Here is a 14,421-nt window from a genome sequence, read left to right on the forward strand (position 1 = left end):
CTATGCACTAAATGTAGATACAATTTGCATTACTGAACACTGGCTATGAAATGCCGAAGTAAAATTAACCTCAATCTCAGGATATAGATTAGCAAGTCATTTTAGCCGAGAGTTTTCCAAACATGGTGGCTCTGCTATCTTTGTGAAAAAACAAATAAAGTTCTGTGATGTCAGTAAAAGTTATATTGACCCGATTGATCATTATTACTGATTATTCAAAAGCCTACAAAAGAATCTATGGTAGAGTAGTCAAAGAGGCAAAAATTATGTGGAATGACAATTTGATAAGAAACTCATCTAACAAAATGAGATCCACGTGGAGAGTTATAAAGAAAGAAACTTGTAGTTCAGCTTTAAAGAAAAAGAATGTATCATTAACACTAGAAGACTCAAAAGTCACAGACCCCAATTTGATAGTGGAAAAATTCAGTGAATACTTCACTTCACTGGCTGAAGACCTCATTCAAGTACACTGTCAAGGACCAGTCCCAAGTTTCTCCAGCAAGTCAGTGATCTTGACTGCTTCTATGTATGTTTATGAAACAAACCCCAATGAAATTATAAGTAAAATTAAATCATTAAGCAATAAAATGTCAAGTGGTCTTGATGAAGTACCTGATTTCATATTAAAAACATGTGCTCACCACATAGAAAACCCCTTGGCAAAAATTTTCAACCTCTCTTTAAAAACTGGTGTATTTCCAGATGTTTTTAAAATTGCAAAAGTTACACCAATGCTAAAAAAAAGGGTCTTCGGAAAAAAATATCAAACTACCGACCCGTGTCACTGTTAAGTTTCTACTTAAAAATTCTAGAAAAACTCTTCTATGACAGGCTTCTAAGTTTCATAAATAAATATGCACCACTTACAGTACAACAACACGGTTTTAGAAAGTCTAAATCTACACAGACACCAATTTTCGAATTCTTAGACTGCATTTTAAAATCCCTTGATCAACATAAATTAGGTGCAGGTATTTTTCTAGATCTATCAAAAGCCTTTGATATCCTGGACCATAACATTCTGCTCGAAAAATTAGAAAGACGAGGAGTAAGAGGTGTAGCACATAGCTGGTTGTTTTCATACCTAAAAAACTGCAGGCAGAAAGTATCACTTCAGTATGAATTCAACAAAATTAATAAAATAAGAAACAACTCCTTACTTTCTAGCGAATTAACAATAAAACTTGGTGTACTGCAGGGCTCAAACTTAGGTCCATTACTCTTCTTGATTTATGTGGATGGCTTAGTTGAATATACGAGTCCCACAAAAACCATCCTGTTTGCCGATGACACCAGCATATTGCTCACTGGATCCAATCCAGAAACTTTGCAGTCCACAGCAAAAAGTTCTATGGAAAGACTTTCTGAGTGGTTCACAAAAAAAAAAACACATTATAAATACAGAAAAAACGGTGTGTGTCGATTTTCATTTAATTCCTCCAACTAATCAAATGTCTATTCAAGCACAATTAAAAAATGATACCCTAGAAAATGTAAGTGTCACAAAATTTTTGGGTCTATTGGTTCAGCAGGACTTAAAGTGGGGCACACATATAAATAACTTGTCTAGAAAACTATAATCTGTGTGCTATGGCCTAAGAATTTTAAAGGCTACAACAAGCAAAACAACAGTACTGCAGGCATACTATGCACAGTTCCACTCACTAGTCCAATATGGGATCGTTTTCTGGGGATACTCAATTCATAGTATAAAGGTTTTTAGAATGCAACAAGGGCTCTAAGAATAATTTGTGGCCTTAAAAAGATGGACTCCTGTAAATCCCATTTTACTGAGCTTAGTGTTCTAAATGTTCCAAGTTTATTCATTTATGAAACTGTCTTGTTCACTAGGGACTACCTCCCGAAAACAAGCAAACTGCTACAGAACAAAAATGTACACAACTATGGTACCAGAGGGAAATCAAATATACATCAAAAATATCACAGAACAACCACCTATTAGAGGAGCATAATTAACATTGGTGTAATACTACATAATAAGATAACAGAGGAAATAAAAAATGCTACTCATCCAATATTTAAAGCTAAACTAAAGGCATTTCTAATAAAGCACTGTTTCTATTCTGCCAGAGAATTTCTGAATACGTAACAAAATTAATTGTAATAGGTACCTATTTTTAATTTGCCTACTATTTTGCTTATACTATGTATTATTGTAACTTATATTTGACCTGTCCAATATCAATTGTACAATTTGTGCTGTATGATAAAACTGGACCAATAAAAAATCAAATCAAATCAAATCAGATTTTAAAATTTGTTGTTCCACTCACATATTTGAACACATCATCAGTTTTACTTGCTATCTGAGGCAATGTAGGAAGGGTCTCACCCAGATGTAGATGAATGTAGGTTGAAGCAGAATATTAGCTTAAAGGAAAAAACAGGTTGGGATTAAATTAGAATAGGAAAAGAAGAATTCTGCTTCTAGGTAGCAGTCATGGGAGGGGTGTAGGCCAGCGGCTTCAGGACGAATTAGGCGCAGGGTAATAGGTCACAAGTTTTGTGAAACCATGTGCTAGCCTTAGCCAGGTGACAGCAAACTTAGGTCAGTTATGCAGGAACTCTGAGAAGGAACATCAGGTTATTATAATTGGAGGAGCAGGAGACAGCCTGGCTATGAATCCAAGATAAATCATTAGGAGTGACCTGGATAAAACAGGAGCAGAAAATGGGCACACAAATGTGGGGTTTGTGGAGCTCTTTCTATGCCATGATCGGCTCTGGATAAACACTGCTATAAGGCACGACTGGACAGGATGCCCCAGACACCGGCAAAATCTCATGTAAGTGTTGTTCCAGTTGATGCTATTGGTAAGTGGGAATACACCTGCACCTAAATATGAAGGGGAAAGACAAGGTCGCTTCTCTATTAGTAGATACTGTAAGGAGGGCCACAGTTACACATGGGACGATCGCTGTGGTTAATGGGACCAGGCAAACAGGTTCTTTAGATTAAAGCCAAAGTCCAGACAGACAACAATCAAGAAAAATAGTACAAATGAAGCCATATGTACAGCAAATAGAGATAAAGCTATGGGTACTATCAACTTACTTCACCAAAATATCAGGGAAACAAAAAATAAAGTAGATGAGCTATTAGTGTGTTTAGATGATCTCAAAAATAAGAATGTGATTGATATACTTTGTCTGTCTGAACACCATGTAACTGTGGGGATGGAAAGTGTCAGTACAAATGGGTATAATTCAGCATCTTACACTTGCAGATCTAGCATGGATAAAGGAGGAATTGCCATTTACACAAAACAAGGGTACAAATACAGAACTGTAGAAGTAAGCAAATTTTGTGTTGATCAGCACTCTGAAGTTTGTGCATGTGAATTACAGCTAGCTAGTGTATGTTGATATTAGCAACAGTGCACAGGTCCCCATTAGGAGAATGGGAGCTATTCATAAAAAACGTTTGACTTCCTATTATGCTGTCCGTCAGACAGAAAGAAGAAGTTATTAATCTGTGGTGATTTCAATATAAACTTTCTAAGCAACTCTGATAGGAAAAGTGAACAAGAAGTGTTATTAATGACATGTAACTTAGAATCAATGATCAATTTCCCTACACATATAGCTCAAGACAGTAGCACTCTAATAGATAATGTATTTGTAAAGCAAGAGGATGCAGAACTAACACATGCTTTCCCTGTGACAAATGGATTATCAGACCATGATGCACAATTGATTAACTTACAAAACCTAGCAGGGTGTACAGTTCAGAAACCATTAAGTAACAGTGTAAGGTTGCTCAGTCCAGTACCTATAGAGCACTTCAAAGAAAGTTTAAGAAATGTTAATTGGGGAGATGTACCTATATAATGAGCCAAATGCTAATGATAAATGCAACATATATCTTGATAGGTTTATATCCCCTTCTGAACATTGTTGCCCAAAAAAATTACTAAATGTAACACCATTTTTCAAAGAAACCTTGGATTGCTAAAAGTATTAAAATGTCTTCAGAAAGAAAAAGAAAACTGTATGAGATAGCAAGAATTAGTATAGACCCAGGAGTAATTTTACACTATAAAGTTATTGTAACATAGTGAAAGAAGTTGTCAGAAAATAAAGAGATACATATGTTAGAGATGAAATTAACAACTCGGGCAATAAAATCAAATCAATATGGAATGTTGTTAGAAGGGAGACAGGAAAAGTAACCACGGGGGTATGTAGTATTACTATTAAGGGGAATGAGACTATTTTAACCAACAGTACACAAGCAGTTAATGTATTTAACAACTACACAAGCAGCTAATGTATTTAACAACCATATCTTAAGTGTAGGTAAAAAACTTGGTGAGAACAGCTCAAGAAAAAAAAAACAAGCAGCACGTGGAAGAGTCAGTTTGGAGAAATCTTAAATTAATTTTCACCTAACAACCTCGTATGAAATAAGGAAAATCATTAAATCTTTGAAAAATAAATGTTCAGTTGGAGTAGATGACATCTCTAACAAGATATTAAAACAATGTGGAGAATTTACAACTGATGTTCTGAGTCACATATGTAATGCATCACTAACTCAAGGTATTTTCCCAGACAGTTTAAAATATGTCATTGTCATAGCCTCTCTAGGAAAAATGGGACACCACATATGTCAATAATTACCGGTCAGTATCCTTGCTTACAGCATTTTCAAAAATCACCAAGAATGTAATGTACTCAAGAATGGTTAGCCATCTCAACAGTAATGGGATACTTAGTAAATCACAGTTCGGATTTCAAAAATGCTGTTCTACTGAGACAGCTATATACAATTTCACTGTCCATGTAATAGAGTCTTTAAATAGTAAAATATCGCCAATAGGAATTTTCTGTGACTTATCCTAAGCATCTGATTGTGTGAACCATGACATTATATTACAGAACTTGCAACTCTACAGTATAAATGGAACAGCATATGAATGGTTTAAGCCATATCTACAAAAGAGGAAACAAAAAAGTTTCTTTCTATGGTTTAGATGATTTAAGGAAGTTTGCCACTTCATGTAACTGGAGTGAAATTACATTAGGTGTACCACAGGGTTTGATCCCGGGTCTCCTTCTGTTCTTGATATAAATGAATGATCTTCCTACCTTCTCTGAAACAAGAAGCTAACCTGACACTATTTGCTGATTATGCAAGCATCATTATTTATCCAGTAAAAGAAACTCCAATAGAAAATGATACAAATAATGAATTTGCAAAAGTTGTTCATTGCTTTTCTGCAAATGGGCTTGCTCTGAACTTTAAAAAAAAAAAAAAAAAAAGCACAGTACATCCAATTTTCTGCCACAAGGAGTACAGTTCCTTCAATAAAAATAACACATCAACAGAAGTCAGTAGACAGGGTAGAGCATACTAAGTTTGTAGGTGGACATATAGATGAGATTCTTAATTGGAAAAATTCATATTTTGGATCTCCTAAAGCGACTAGGTTCAGGAACTTTGCAATCAGAATAATTGCCAATTCTGAGAATATAGAAATTAGTAAGCTAACATACTTAGCACAATTTCACTCTCTGATGTCATACGGAATTATATTTTGGGGTAACTCAACACTTGGGCAAATGTATTCACTGTTCAGAAGAAAGAGGTTAGAATAATTTGTGGGACTCATAGTCGCACATCTAGGCATCTGTTTAAAAGGTTAGGAATTCTTACAACAGCCTCATAGTACATTTACTCACTAATGAAATTTGTTCTCAATGACATGGACCATTTTAAAAACAACAGTGACATTCATGATTATGATACTAGAAGGAAGAAAGACTTACACTCTCCTCTTCTTTACCTATATTTGGCACAGGAAGGGGTAAAATATGCTGCTGTAAAACTTTTTGATAAATTACCAGATGAAATAAAATGTTTGACAGACCATACATGAATTCTTGAATAGGAATAAATAAATTTATAGGTATAATATATGAGTTTTGTGCCATTTAATAATATGGGGTACATGATAAAAATTTTAAGCATAAAAAAATTGATTCATGTATGCATTTATTATGCACTTGACACATTCCACATCATAATGGTTACTGTGAGAATGATCAATGGAACACATAACCAAAACAAATGAAACTGATTGTTGCCCACAGCAACAAGGTCTTGCAATGCAGACTTTGTCTGCCCACTCTCTACTGCCTTTCTTATGTAAATCTTGTCCCCTCCACACTTCTCTACTGCTCCACTTCACTGTGTGATAACACCTTCCTACATGGGCTATAGTTTCTGCAAAAATACTTAACAGCTATTTAAGAAGCATAAAAAAATCGAAAAATTGTGTAATTTAAGACAGAAATATAGTGAATACACATCTTTTATGAGTTTTTATTGTTTTTAAAAATTTAAGTGAAGGTACTCTATTTTGCAGAAACATACAGACAGAATAAAAACATTCTTGTATTCAGATTTGGGTCTGTTCGCTACTTAATAAATTCATGAATTTCATTTACAGTTCGGCACTGGAATAGACATTCCGGACATTTCTTTTGAAATCTGCCTTTAACGTTAAGGACTTTTGAATCACAGAAATTATTCAATACTCGAGATGAGAGTGAACTCAAGCACAGTTTTATAAAAAATGTCAATAATCCACTCACTCTGCTACGGTCTGCTATAGGAGGAGATCAGTACAAGGAATCAGCTTCAGTTATATATTTGGCAGGATCTAATATAGATTAAGGCATGCATGGCAGTTAAAGTTGAAAAAGTCAATTTGTTTTCACATTGAAACAATAAGAGGAATTTATAACCCACTGCCTGCCATATTGCCATATAACAACAAGGGAAATTTCTGGATGAACTAAAACATAAAATAAGGACTGTAGAGGACTGATGTATCACACATGTAAACACGCAACAGAAAACATTATTCACACTAGTTTTTGAGCTCTTTACCTTCCTCCAGCAAAAATGCACATATTCACACACACAACCACACAAACTCCCAAGCACACTCTCCCACAACTATAGAAAGGTTGACTAATGATTATTGATTATTGAGAGCAGTTGCCTGCACAGCTGCAGGTGCTGAGGATGTAGAGAAGGACACACAAGGCAAGGAGGGATAGTGGGATTAATGTGGGGAAGATCTTTCGACAGATGACTCAGTGGCTGCACACCAAGACAAAAGTAGTGCAGAAGATAGAGGGGAAAGGAAAGGGGGGACAGGGGTGAGAGAGAGGGGTGAAGTGGGAAGATGGGGAGGGGTGAGAGAGGGGAGGATATAGGAGGGGGAGGGAGTGAGAGAAGAGGGATAGGGGCAAGAGAGGGAGGGGGTGGGAGGGGAAGGGGGAGAGAGGAGTGGGGAGGGGAAGGGGAGTGAGGAGGGAAGTGGAGAGGGTGCGGGTAAGAGGAGGGGAGGGGAGGTGGCAGATGGGGGGAGGTAGACTGGGAGGAGAGGGGGAGGGAGAGGGGGAGGGAGAGGGGGAGGGAGAGGGGGAGGGGGAGGGAGAGGTGGGAGTGAGAGAAGGGGAGGGGAAGAGAGGGGGAGGGGAGAGAAGAGGGGGGAGAGGGGAGGGGAGAGAAGAAGGGGAGGGAGGGAGGGGAGAGGGAAAAAGAGAGGGGGGAGGGAGGGGGAGAGAGAGAGCCCACTTGACACGACACGAGGCAAGAGGAGGGGGGGAGGGAGCAGCAGGACATAATCTGGACAGGAAACGAATGCTGTAGACAGATGAGAGAAGGGAAAAGGTCAGGTGAGGCAGTGGTAGACAGTTAAATGGAGGTTTAGGCCAAGGGGATTGTACAAGTGCAGGATATGGTGGAGAGACAATTCCCACCTGTGTAGTTATAAGAAACTAGTGCTGCCAGGGAGTATCCAAATGGCTCCCTTAGTGAAATAGTTGTAGGAGTCACCTGTGTTGTGGTGCACAAAATGTTCGGCAACTGGTTGGTCATATTTGCAGTTTGCCATAGTTTGGAGGTAACTATTCATGCGAGTAGATGGTTGATTACTTGTCATGCCCACATAGAACACTGGGTAGTAACTGCAGCATAGCTGACACAAAACATGGTTGCTTTTAAATGTGGCCCTGCCTTTTATTGGCTAAGAAATGCCAGTGAGTGGACTGTGATAGGAGATGGTTAGGTGTGTGGGACATATTTTGCACTGGAGTTAACCACAAGGGAATGACCCATGGGGTGCATTCGGAGTAGGTTTGGAATAGGGACGGATAAGTATATTCTGTAAACTGCGTGGGCAGTAGAACACTGCACGATGTGAACAGGATACTGTCTGTCAATAAGGTTTTATCGAGCTAGTCCACAGACAGATCTGCTGTGTCATCTCCTGAAACACCAGTAAACCTGTTAACCAGCCACCGACCAGCACTCCTCTGATCTGCTAGTATCACCTTGGCCTTGAAAAGATCAACAAAAAGCTCAACCACACCCTTCACCAGGTTTTCAACTACCTCTCATTACACCCTGAGATGAGGGACATTGTACCTTAAATCATACCCACATCAACCAAAGTAGTGGTTTGCCAAGCACCAGACCAACAGAATATCCTTGCCATACAGCTCCCAATCCTGCACCCCATGGGTCATTTCCTTCTGGTCAACACAGGAGCAAGACACTTCCATACACCAACCCACCATCCACCACCTCGTACTGCAGTCAAGTCATATGCATTGTAATGTTCTGATATAGGCTAGATGAAGTGTATGAGAACTTTAGGGGAGTTTCAGGTGAGACATAGTTTTCGAGCAGTCAGGAGCAAATGCCGAAAGACAAACATCCAGTGATAGCAGGTAGCTCCTTGGGTCAGCACCAAACACTGTCACAGGGAGCACCTACAAGTGGTGTGGATTTTGCGACTCTTGGAGGATACTTGTAGGAGACTCAAACAATCGAAAAGTCAGGATGGAATGAAGACAATATTATGAAAAGGATAATTGCTACTCACCATACAGCAATGATGCTGGGTCAAAGATGTGGACAACAAAACAACTTTGCGACAGTCTTTTTGTTGTGCCTATCTGACTCGGCATCTCCACTATATGGTGACTAGCAACTATCCTTTCACAATATTATAGGAGACTCAAGGAATTCTAGAGTTTCATAACAATCAATTACTTTATTCCAACTTAACTACTACACTGAAGACCATTTATAAACATAGATGAGAGAGAACAGAAGAAGAATCACCCAGTGCTTCATTAAGTACAAACATTTGAGAGCAACATTAAAAGTGAGAAAACAGACTTAAATTGGACATTACCCAAGGTTGGTGTTGAGCAACACGTAATCCCAACACTCTGACTGACAAATACTTGGAATACGAAAACCTGAGGCTTTAGAAAGTATTCTGACAGCACAATGTTTCTGCAGCCACCCCACTAACACTACTGGAATGTCACAGTCATTTGCCAGTCTAACATGGGGCTTTTCTCCTTCATGGTGCCTCCAACCAACTCCATTTTGCATCCTTCCCCTTCTTCTTCTCTGCTGGATGACTGCTTCTAGCATTCAGACTAACAAGCTGTACATTTGGTAGCAACAGCATCCAGCTGAAAGCTAAACATCACTGCCCTTCTTAGTACGGTAAGGAACAACAGTGTTTTACATCGCCATGCTTCACCCTGCAGACGCAGGCTTCTATCTCATGAGCAGAGGCCTCTACTTCAGCAGTTTTCTTCATTTTCCCTCTCAATCTAACTTCTGTGAAACTACTGATGCGGCTATTCTTAGGTGTAATGGTCATTCTTGCTGCATGTGCTAAGAAATGCCTGTTTATGATTATCGCCTACTTACAACAACATGTAGATGGTTGTGGAGATACTAATTAGTTCTCTTTATCATGACTTATACCCTGGGACAGCTGTCCAAGCATTTGCAGTTCGTAAGTTTCCTCCATTACTATTTCCCTAGAGTAACCTAAAAGCTACGATTTACGCCTGTACCTACAGTGTGTCTCTGGTTTCTTGCCTCGGAGCACTCTTGCTGACTCTCAACAGTCTCAAGCTTAACAGTGAATGATTCAATAAGTTGTTAATATATGACAGCATTTCCTTTCCAATGGCCAATGGCCTTGCCACACTGATAATACTGGTTCCCATCAGATGACTGAAGTTAAGTGCTGTCAGGCTTGGCTAGCACTTGGGATGTTGGTAAGCGGGATGCACTCAGCCGTTGAGACAACCACGTAAGGAGCTACTTCATTGAGAAGTAGTAGTTACGGTCACAAAAACTAACAATGGCCAGAACAGCAGTGGGCTGACCACATGCCCCTCCACAACCACATCCCGTGACGCCTATAACCTGCTGTGGCAATCACTTGATACCATTTGGGCCCCCCAGGGCCCATCCAGACAGAGAATTTCCTACCCAATAAAAGGCAAGGTCATATGTAAAATCCGAAAAGTTTACATCAGCTATGCTGCAATTACTCTGCAGCATGCTATGTGGGCATGACAAGTAACCAATTGTCTACTTGCATGAGTGGCCATCGTCAAACTGTGGCAGTCTACAAACTTGATCATCCAGTTCCCGAACATGCTGCGTACCACAGCACAAATGACTTCAACAGCTGCTTCAGTAACTGCGCAAATGGATTCCCCTACCAGAATAGTTTCTCTGAACTACATAGGCGGGACTTCCCTCTCCAACACATCCTGCACTCACGCAATTCCTCTGATCTAAACCTCCGTTAATCAGTTCCTCATTACCTTTTCCCTTCTCTCTTCTGTCCTCACCACTCCTTTTCACTCCAGATCATGTACTGTCTTCTCCCAGCACTCTCCCCCCACCCCCAGAGGTGGCATGCATTCTCTCTCTCTCTCTCCCCCCCCCCCTCCCTTCTACCCTTTTCCATCCTTCCTCCTTCCTTCCTGTCTCCCTCTTCATCTCTACCTTCCTCTCCCTTCCTCCCATCCCTTTCAACCCCACTTCCTTTCTCTATCTCTTACAAACTCTACCCTCTGAATTTCTTTTGTCTTGTTGTGCAGACACTGAGTCATCTGTCGAAAGACCTCCTTCACACTATCCTACTAACCCCTCAGTTCTAGTGCATTCTTCTCTCCTCCCTCCCCACCACCATCTGCGCAGGCAAGTGCTCTCAATAAGTGATAATCAACAGCCAGTCTCACTGCAGGAATGTGGTTGGGTGTCTGTCTGCCTAAATATGTGTACTTTTTCTAGAGAAAGCGTAAGAGCTCGAAAGCTAATATGAACACTGTTTTCTACTGCATGTTTCTATATGCCACACCTCACTCCACTGGTTTCTCTTATATTATACTGTTGTTTAGATCTAGCAAGTACACATTAAAAAGGGTTTGAGCCTATTCCTCGAGCCAATATGACATTTAAAGTTACATGCAGCAGTTTAAATAATAAAATGTGTATTAAATAAAACACTCATACTCAAATGTTTACAAGGAAGTAATCAGTTTATTTTAACTTCGAGTCTCTACATTACATAACTTACCCCACCATCTATTATGTATAATCCTTTGTCTTTCTTCACAATATTGCAGTGAGACCTTGACACATACATTGATAGGCAATTGATTTCATTATATCGTGCCCTTCCAACTCTGTACTGTAAACAGAATTTCAAACTGTTATCATATCTGTGTTACATGATATGGAGTATGTGAACTTACACTACATCTTACTTATTGAACATGTTATACTTGTTGGATAATAGATGAGAAGCAAATATGCGTAAAATGATTGGAGTTATAAATAAAGATGTTTTTGGTTAAAATGAAAGCATGTACTGGAGATGTTATGGTAATAAAACAGTGAGACCACATGACCTAGAGAGAGACGTAAACAAATAAGAATTGTTTCTTCTCTGTAACATCTGAGATTTATAACGAGGTGCACATTTATAAGGAACTATTATAACATCTATTATTTTTGCTTATATAAGGTTCCAACTGTTTGAAGAATAAATTATGACTTCTCAATTAGATATTTTAGCTGTTGTTCTTGTTGTTGTTGTTATCTTCATTCTGAAATATGTCACAATTTTGTACAATAATAGAGAAGCAGATGTGCCTAAACAGAATGGAGCTTTAAATGAGGATACATTTGCTGAAAATAAAACCATATTTACAGAACTTGCTAATAGTGATACAAGGGCAGGATCATGTGACACACAGAGCTATGTAAACAAATACGAAATGTTTCTTCTCTGTAACATTGGGGATTTATATTGTTACAGCTATTATTTTTGCTCATGTATAAGGCTCCCCACTGTTTCAAGAAAATTCCAACTTGACAATTAGGAGCAGCTGCAAAAGTTACAAAGTGTAACATAAAACAAACAAGGTATCTGGCCTTGTAAGTAAGATATGGACATAATGTTGAAGGAAATCACAAGTTTACACAGCACACAACATTGTCTTCACTGATAATGATAAAATATTTTGATAAGCTAGATGTTAAAATGATTAAAATAAACAAATACGCCAGGATGTAAAGATCTCGATAAAAAGAAAAAGCTTAGCATTGCATGAAACTCTCTCTCTCTCTCTCTCTCTCTGTCTTGTAAATTCTTGATTGCCTTCATCATGGTGTCCATATTCTACCTACTAGGTCCAATGGCCTATTTGTTTTTTCTTATACTTCATAACTTTTGTTGCTGCTGATTGTGAAGTTAGGATTATTTTTTGAAACAATTGGAGCCTTAAGTGAGCAAAAATAATGAGTGCAATAATGGGTCCCTATAAACATCCACCATGTTATAAGTCCCCGATGTCAATGAGAAGAAACAGTTCTTATTTCTTTACAAATCTCTCGGAGTCACAAGGTCTCACTCTTTTATCCCTACAGCATGTCCTGCAAATACATTCTCATTTTTAGCAAAAACACCCTAATTTAGAATTCCAACCTGTATACATTTGTATGTGTGGCAATGAACATCAGACAAAACAGAGATGAGCTAAGCACACTGAAAAACATTAAAGCATCAGCTTTGAAAGACTGAGAAATCAATCAGGCAAAATACAGTTTTAAAAAGAGATCCACAGCAGCTGCATCAACCATAAAAAAAAAGAAAAATATAAAGAAAGAAAGAAAGAAAAATAAAGAAAGAAAGAAAGGAAAGAAAGAAAAGATGTGATCTCCGTTTATCACAATTCCCTTGTCTGTTGTCTGAAAACAGAATGCACCCAGTAAAATGTAATGCACTAACTGTAGAGGGAGAACAAGGCTTGTATACAGTAAGCAGATTAAAGTGGATATAGGTTGCAGTGGTAATGCAAAGATGAAGAGGCTTGCACAAGGTGGTCCATGTGGAGAGCTACATCAAACCAGTCTGAAGATACATCATCTTCATCAAATCATCATCATTGTCAACAACAATTAAAACATAAATAGACAGACCAAGGCTACTGTATTTTCTCTGTCTGAGTGTGCAGATGATATTACATCATGGCAGCAGTATATCTACATGCACACCATAAGCTGGGTGTTCCCAAGTTAGATGACAACCAGCATCCATGTGAAAGTGGAAGTGTCTTTTTCATGACAAGTTATGCAGATTATCATCATCTTGCCTTTCGCTGCTGTGGGTGTGTATACATGCCCTGCTACATTGCTGCTCAGGTGAATAAAGAGCTAGTTGTGTTTCACAGGAACGATGTTTTCTGAACCCATGTTGACTGTGTGTCAATAGGCATAGTGTTGTGGAAAACGGTGGACAGCATACTGCACATGTTTTGCGCCAGTCACATGGAAATTAATAATACGATTTGATTTTTATTGATGCTTTTTATGTGCTTTTTTGCTTCTGGACAATTAAAAACCGATGTGATTGATCCTTTTTATGCGGTTTTTGGCTTCAGGACAATTAAAAACCGATGTGACTGATACTTTTTATGTGGTTTTATGCCTCAGAACAATTAAAAACCCATGTAAGTGATGCTTTTTATGCGGTTTTGACCTCAGGACATTAAAAATAGATTTTTCCCATCTTATGAGATATGACCTTGCCATGGTGGATGGGCTTACTTAACTAACAGTATCACAACTGTACACCCATGCACACTGAGTAGTACAGTTTGTTTAAAGTCAAACATACACCTTAGGTATCGTTGTATGATTCATTCTTCATTTTTAGTTGACCACTATTAAATCATTATGCTTACAGCGCCCTCTTTTGCTACATTTTGTAACTATTTGTTTTTCTTCTGCCATAAGTTTTCCCCCTTCTCCGATAATATTCCATATCAATTTGAAGTTATTCTGACCAGTGGTGTTATTTCTACAGTGGTTTGAAAGTTGAACTTTAATTATAATGTTTCTGTATTTTTAATTATTTCTAGTTCATATTCCACATCATGGTCTCTATCCCATCTCCTTGGATTATCATTAACATAAAATTAGGTAGAAGCAGAAAGTGTGAAAAAGCTATCTATGATGTTAATGTTACTTAACACAAATTTAAT

General features: G+C 38.4%; 1 protein-coding gene across 3 annotated transcripts in view; it reads right to left on the reverse strand.

Moving 5' to 3' along the window:
- LOC126483818 (molybdenum cofactor biosynthesis protein 1-like) overlaps nt 1-14,421 on the reverse strand; it is a 329,046-nt gene that overhangs the window by 295,859 nt on the left and 18,766 nt on the right. For 2 of the 3 annotated variants that reach the window (XM_050107013.1, XM_050107012.1), the window contains exon 3: nt 11,451-11,564. The exons of the other annotated variant lie outside the window; for it this stretch is intronic. In XM_050107013.1, coding sequence (XP_049962970.1) covers nt 11,451-11,564 — 114 coding nt within the window. The remainder of the gene's footprint in view (nt 1-11,450; nt 11,565-14,421) is intronic. 3 annotated transcript variants of the gene reach the window in all.

This window comes from Schistocerca serialis, chromosome 6, assembly GCF_023864345.2.
Source record: "Schistocerca serialis cubense isolate TAMUIC-IGC-003099 chromosome 6, iqSchSeri2.2, whole genome shotgun sequence".
Classification (NCBI taxonomy): Eukaryota; Metazoa; Arthropoda; class Insecta; order Orthoptera; family Acrididae; genus Schistocerca; species Schistocerca serialis.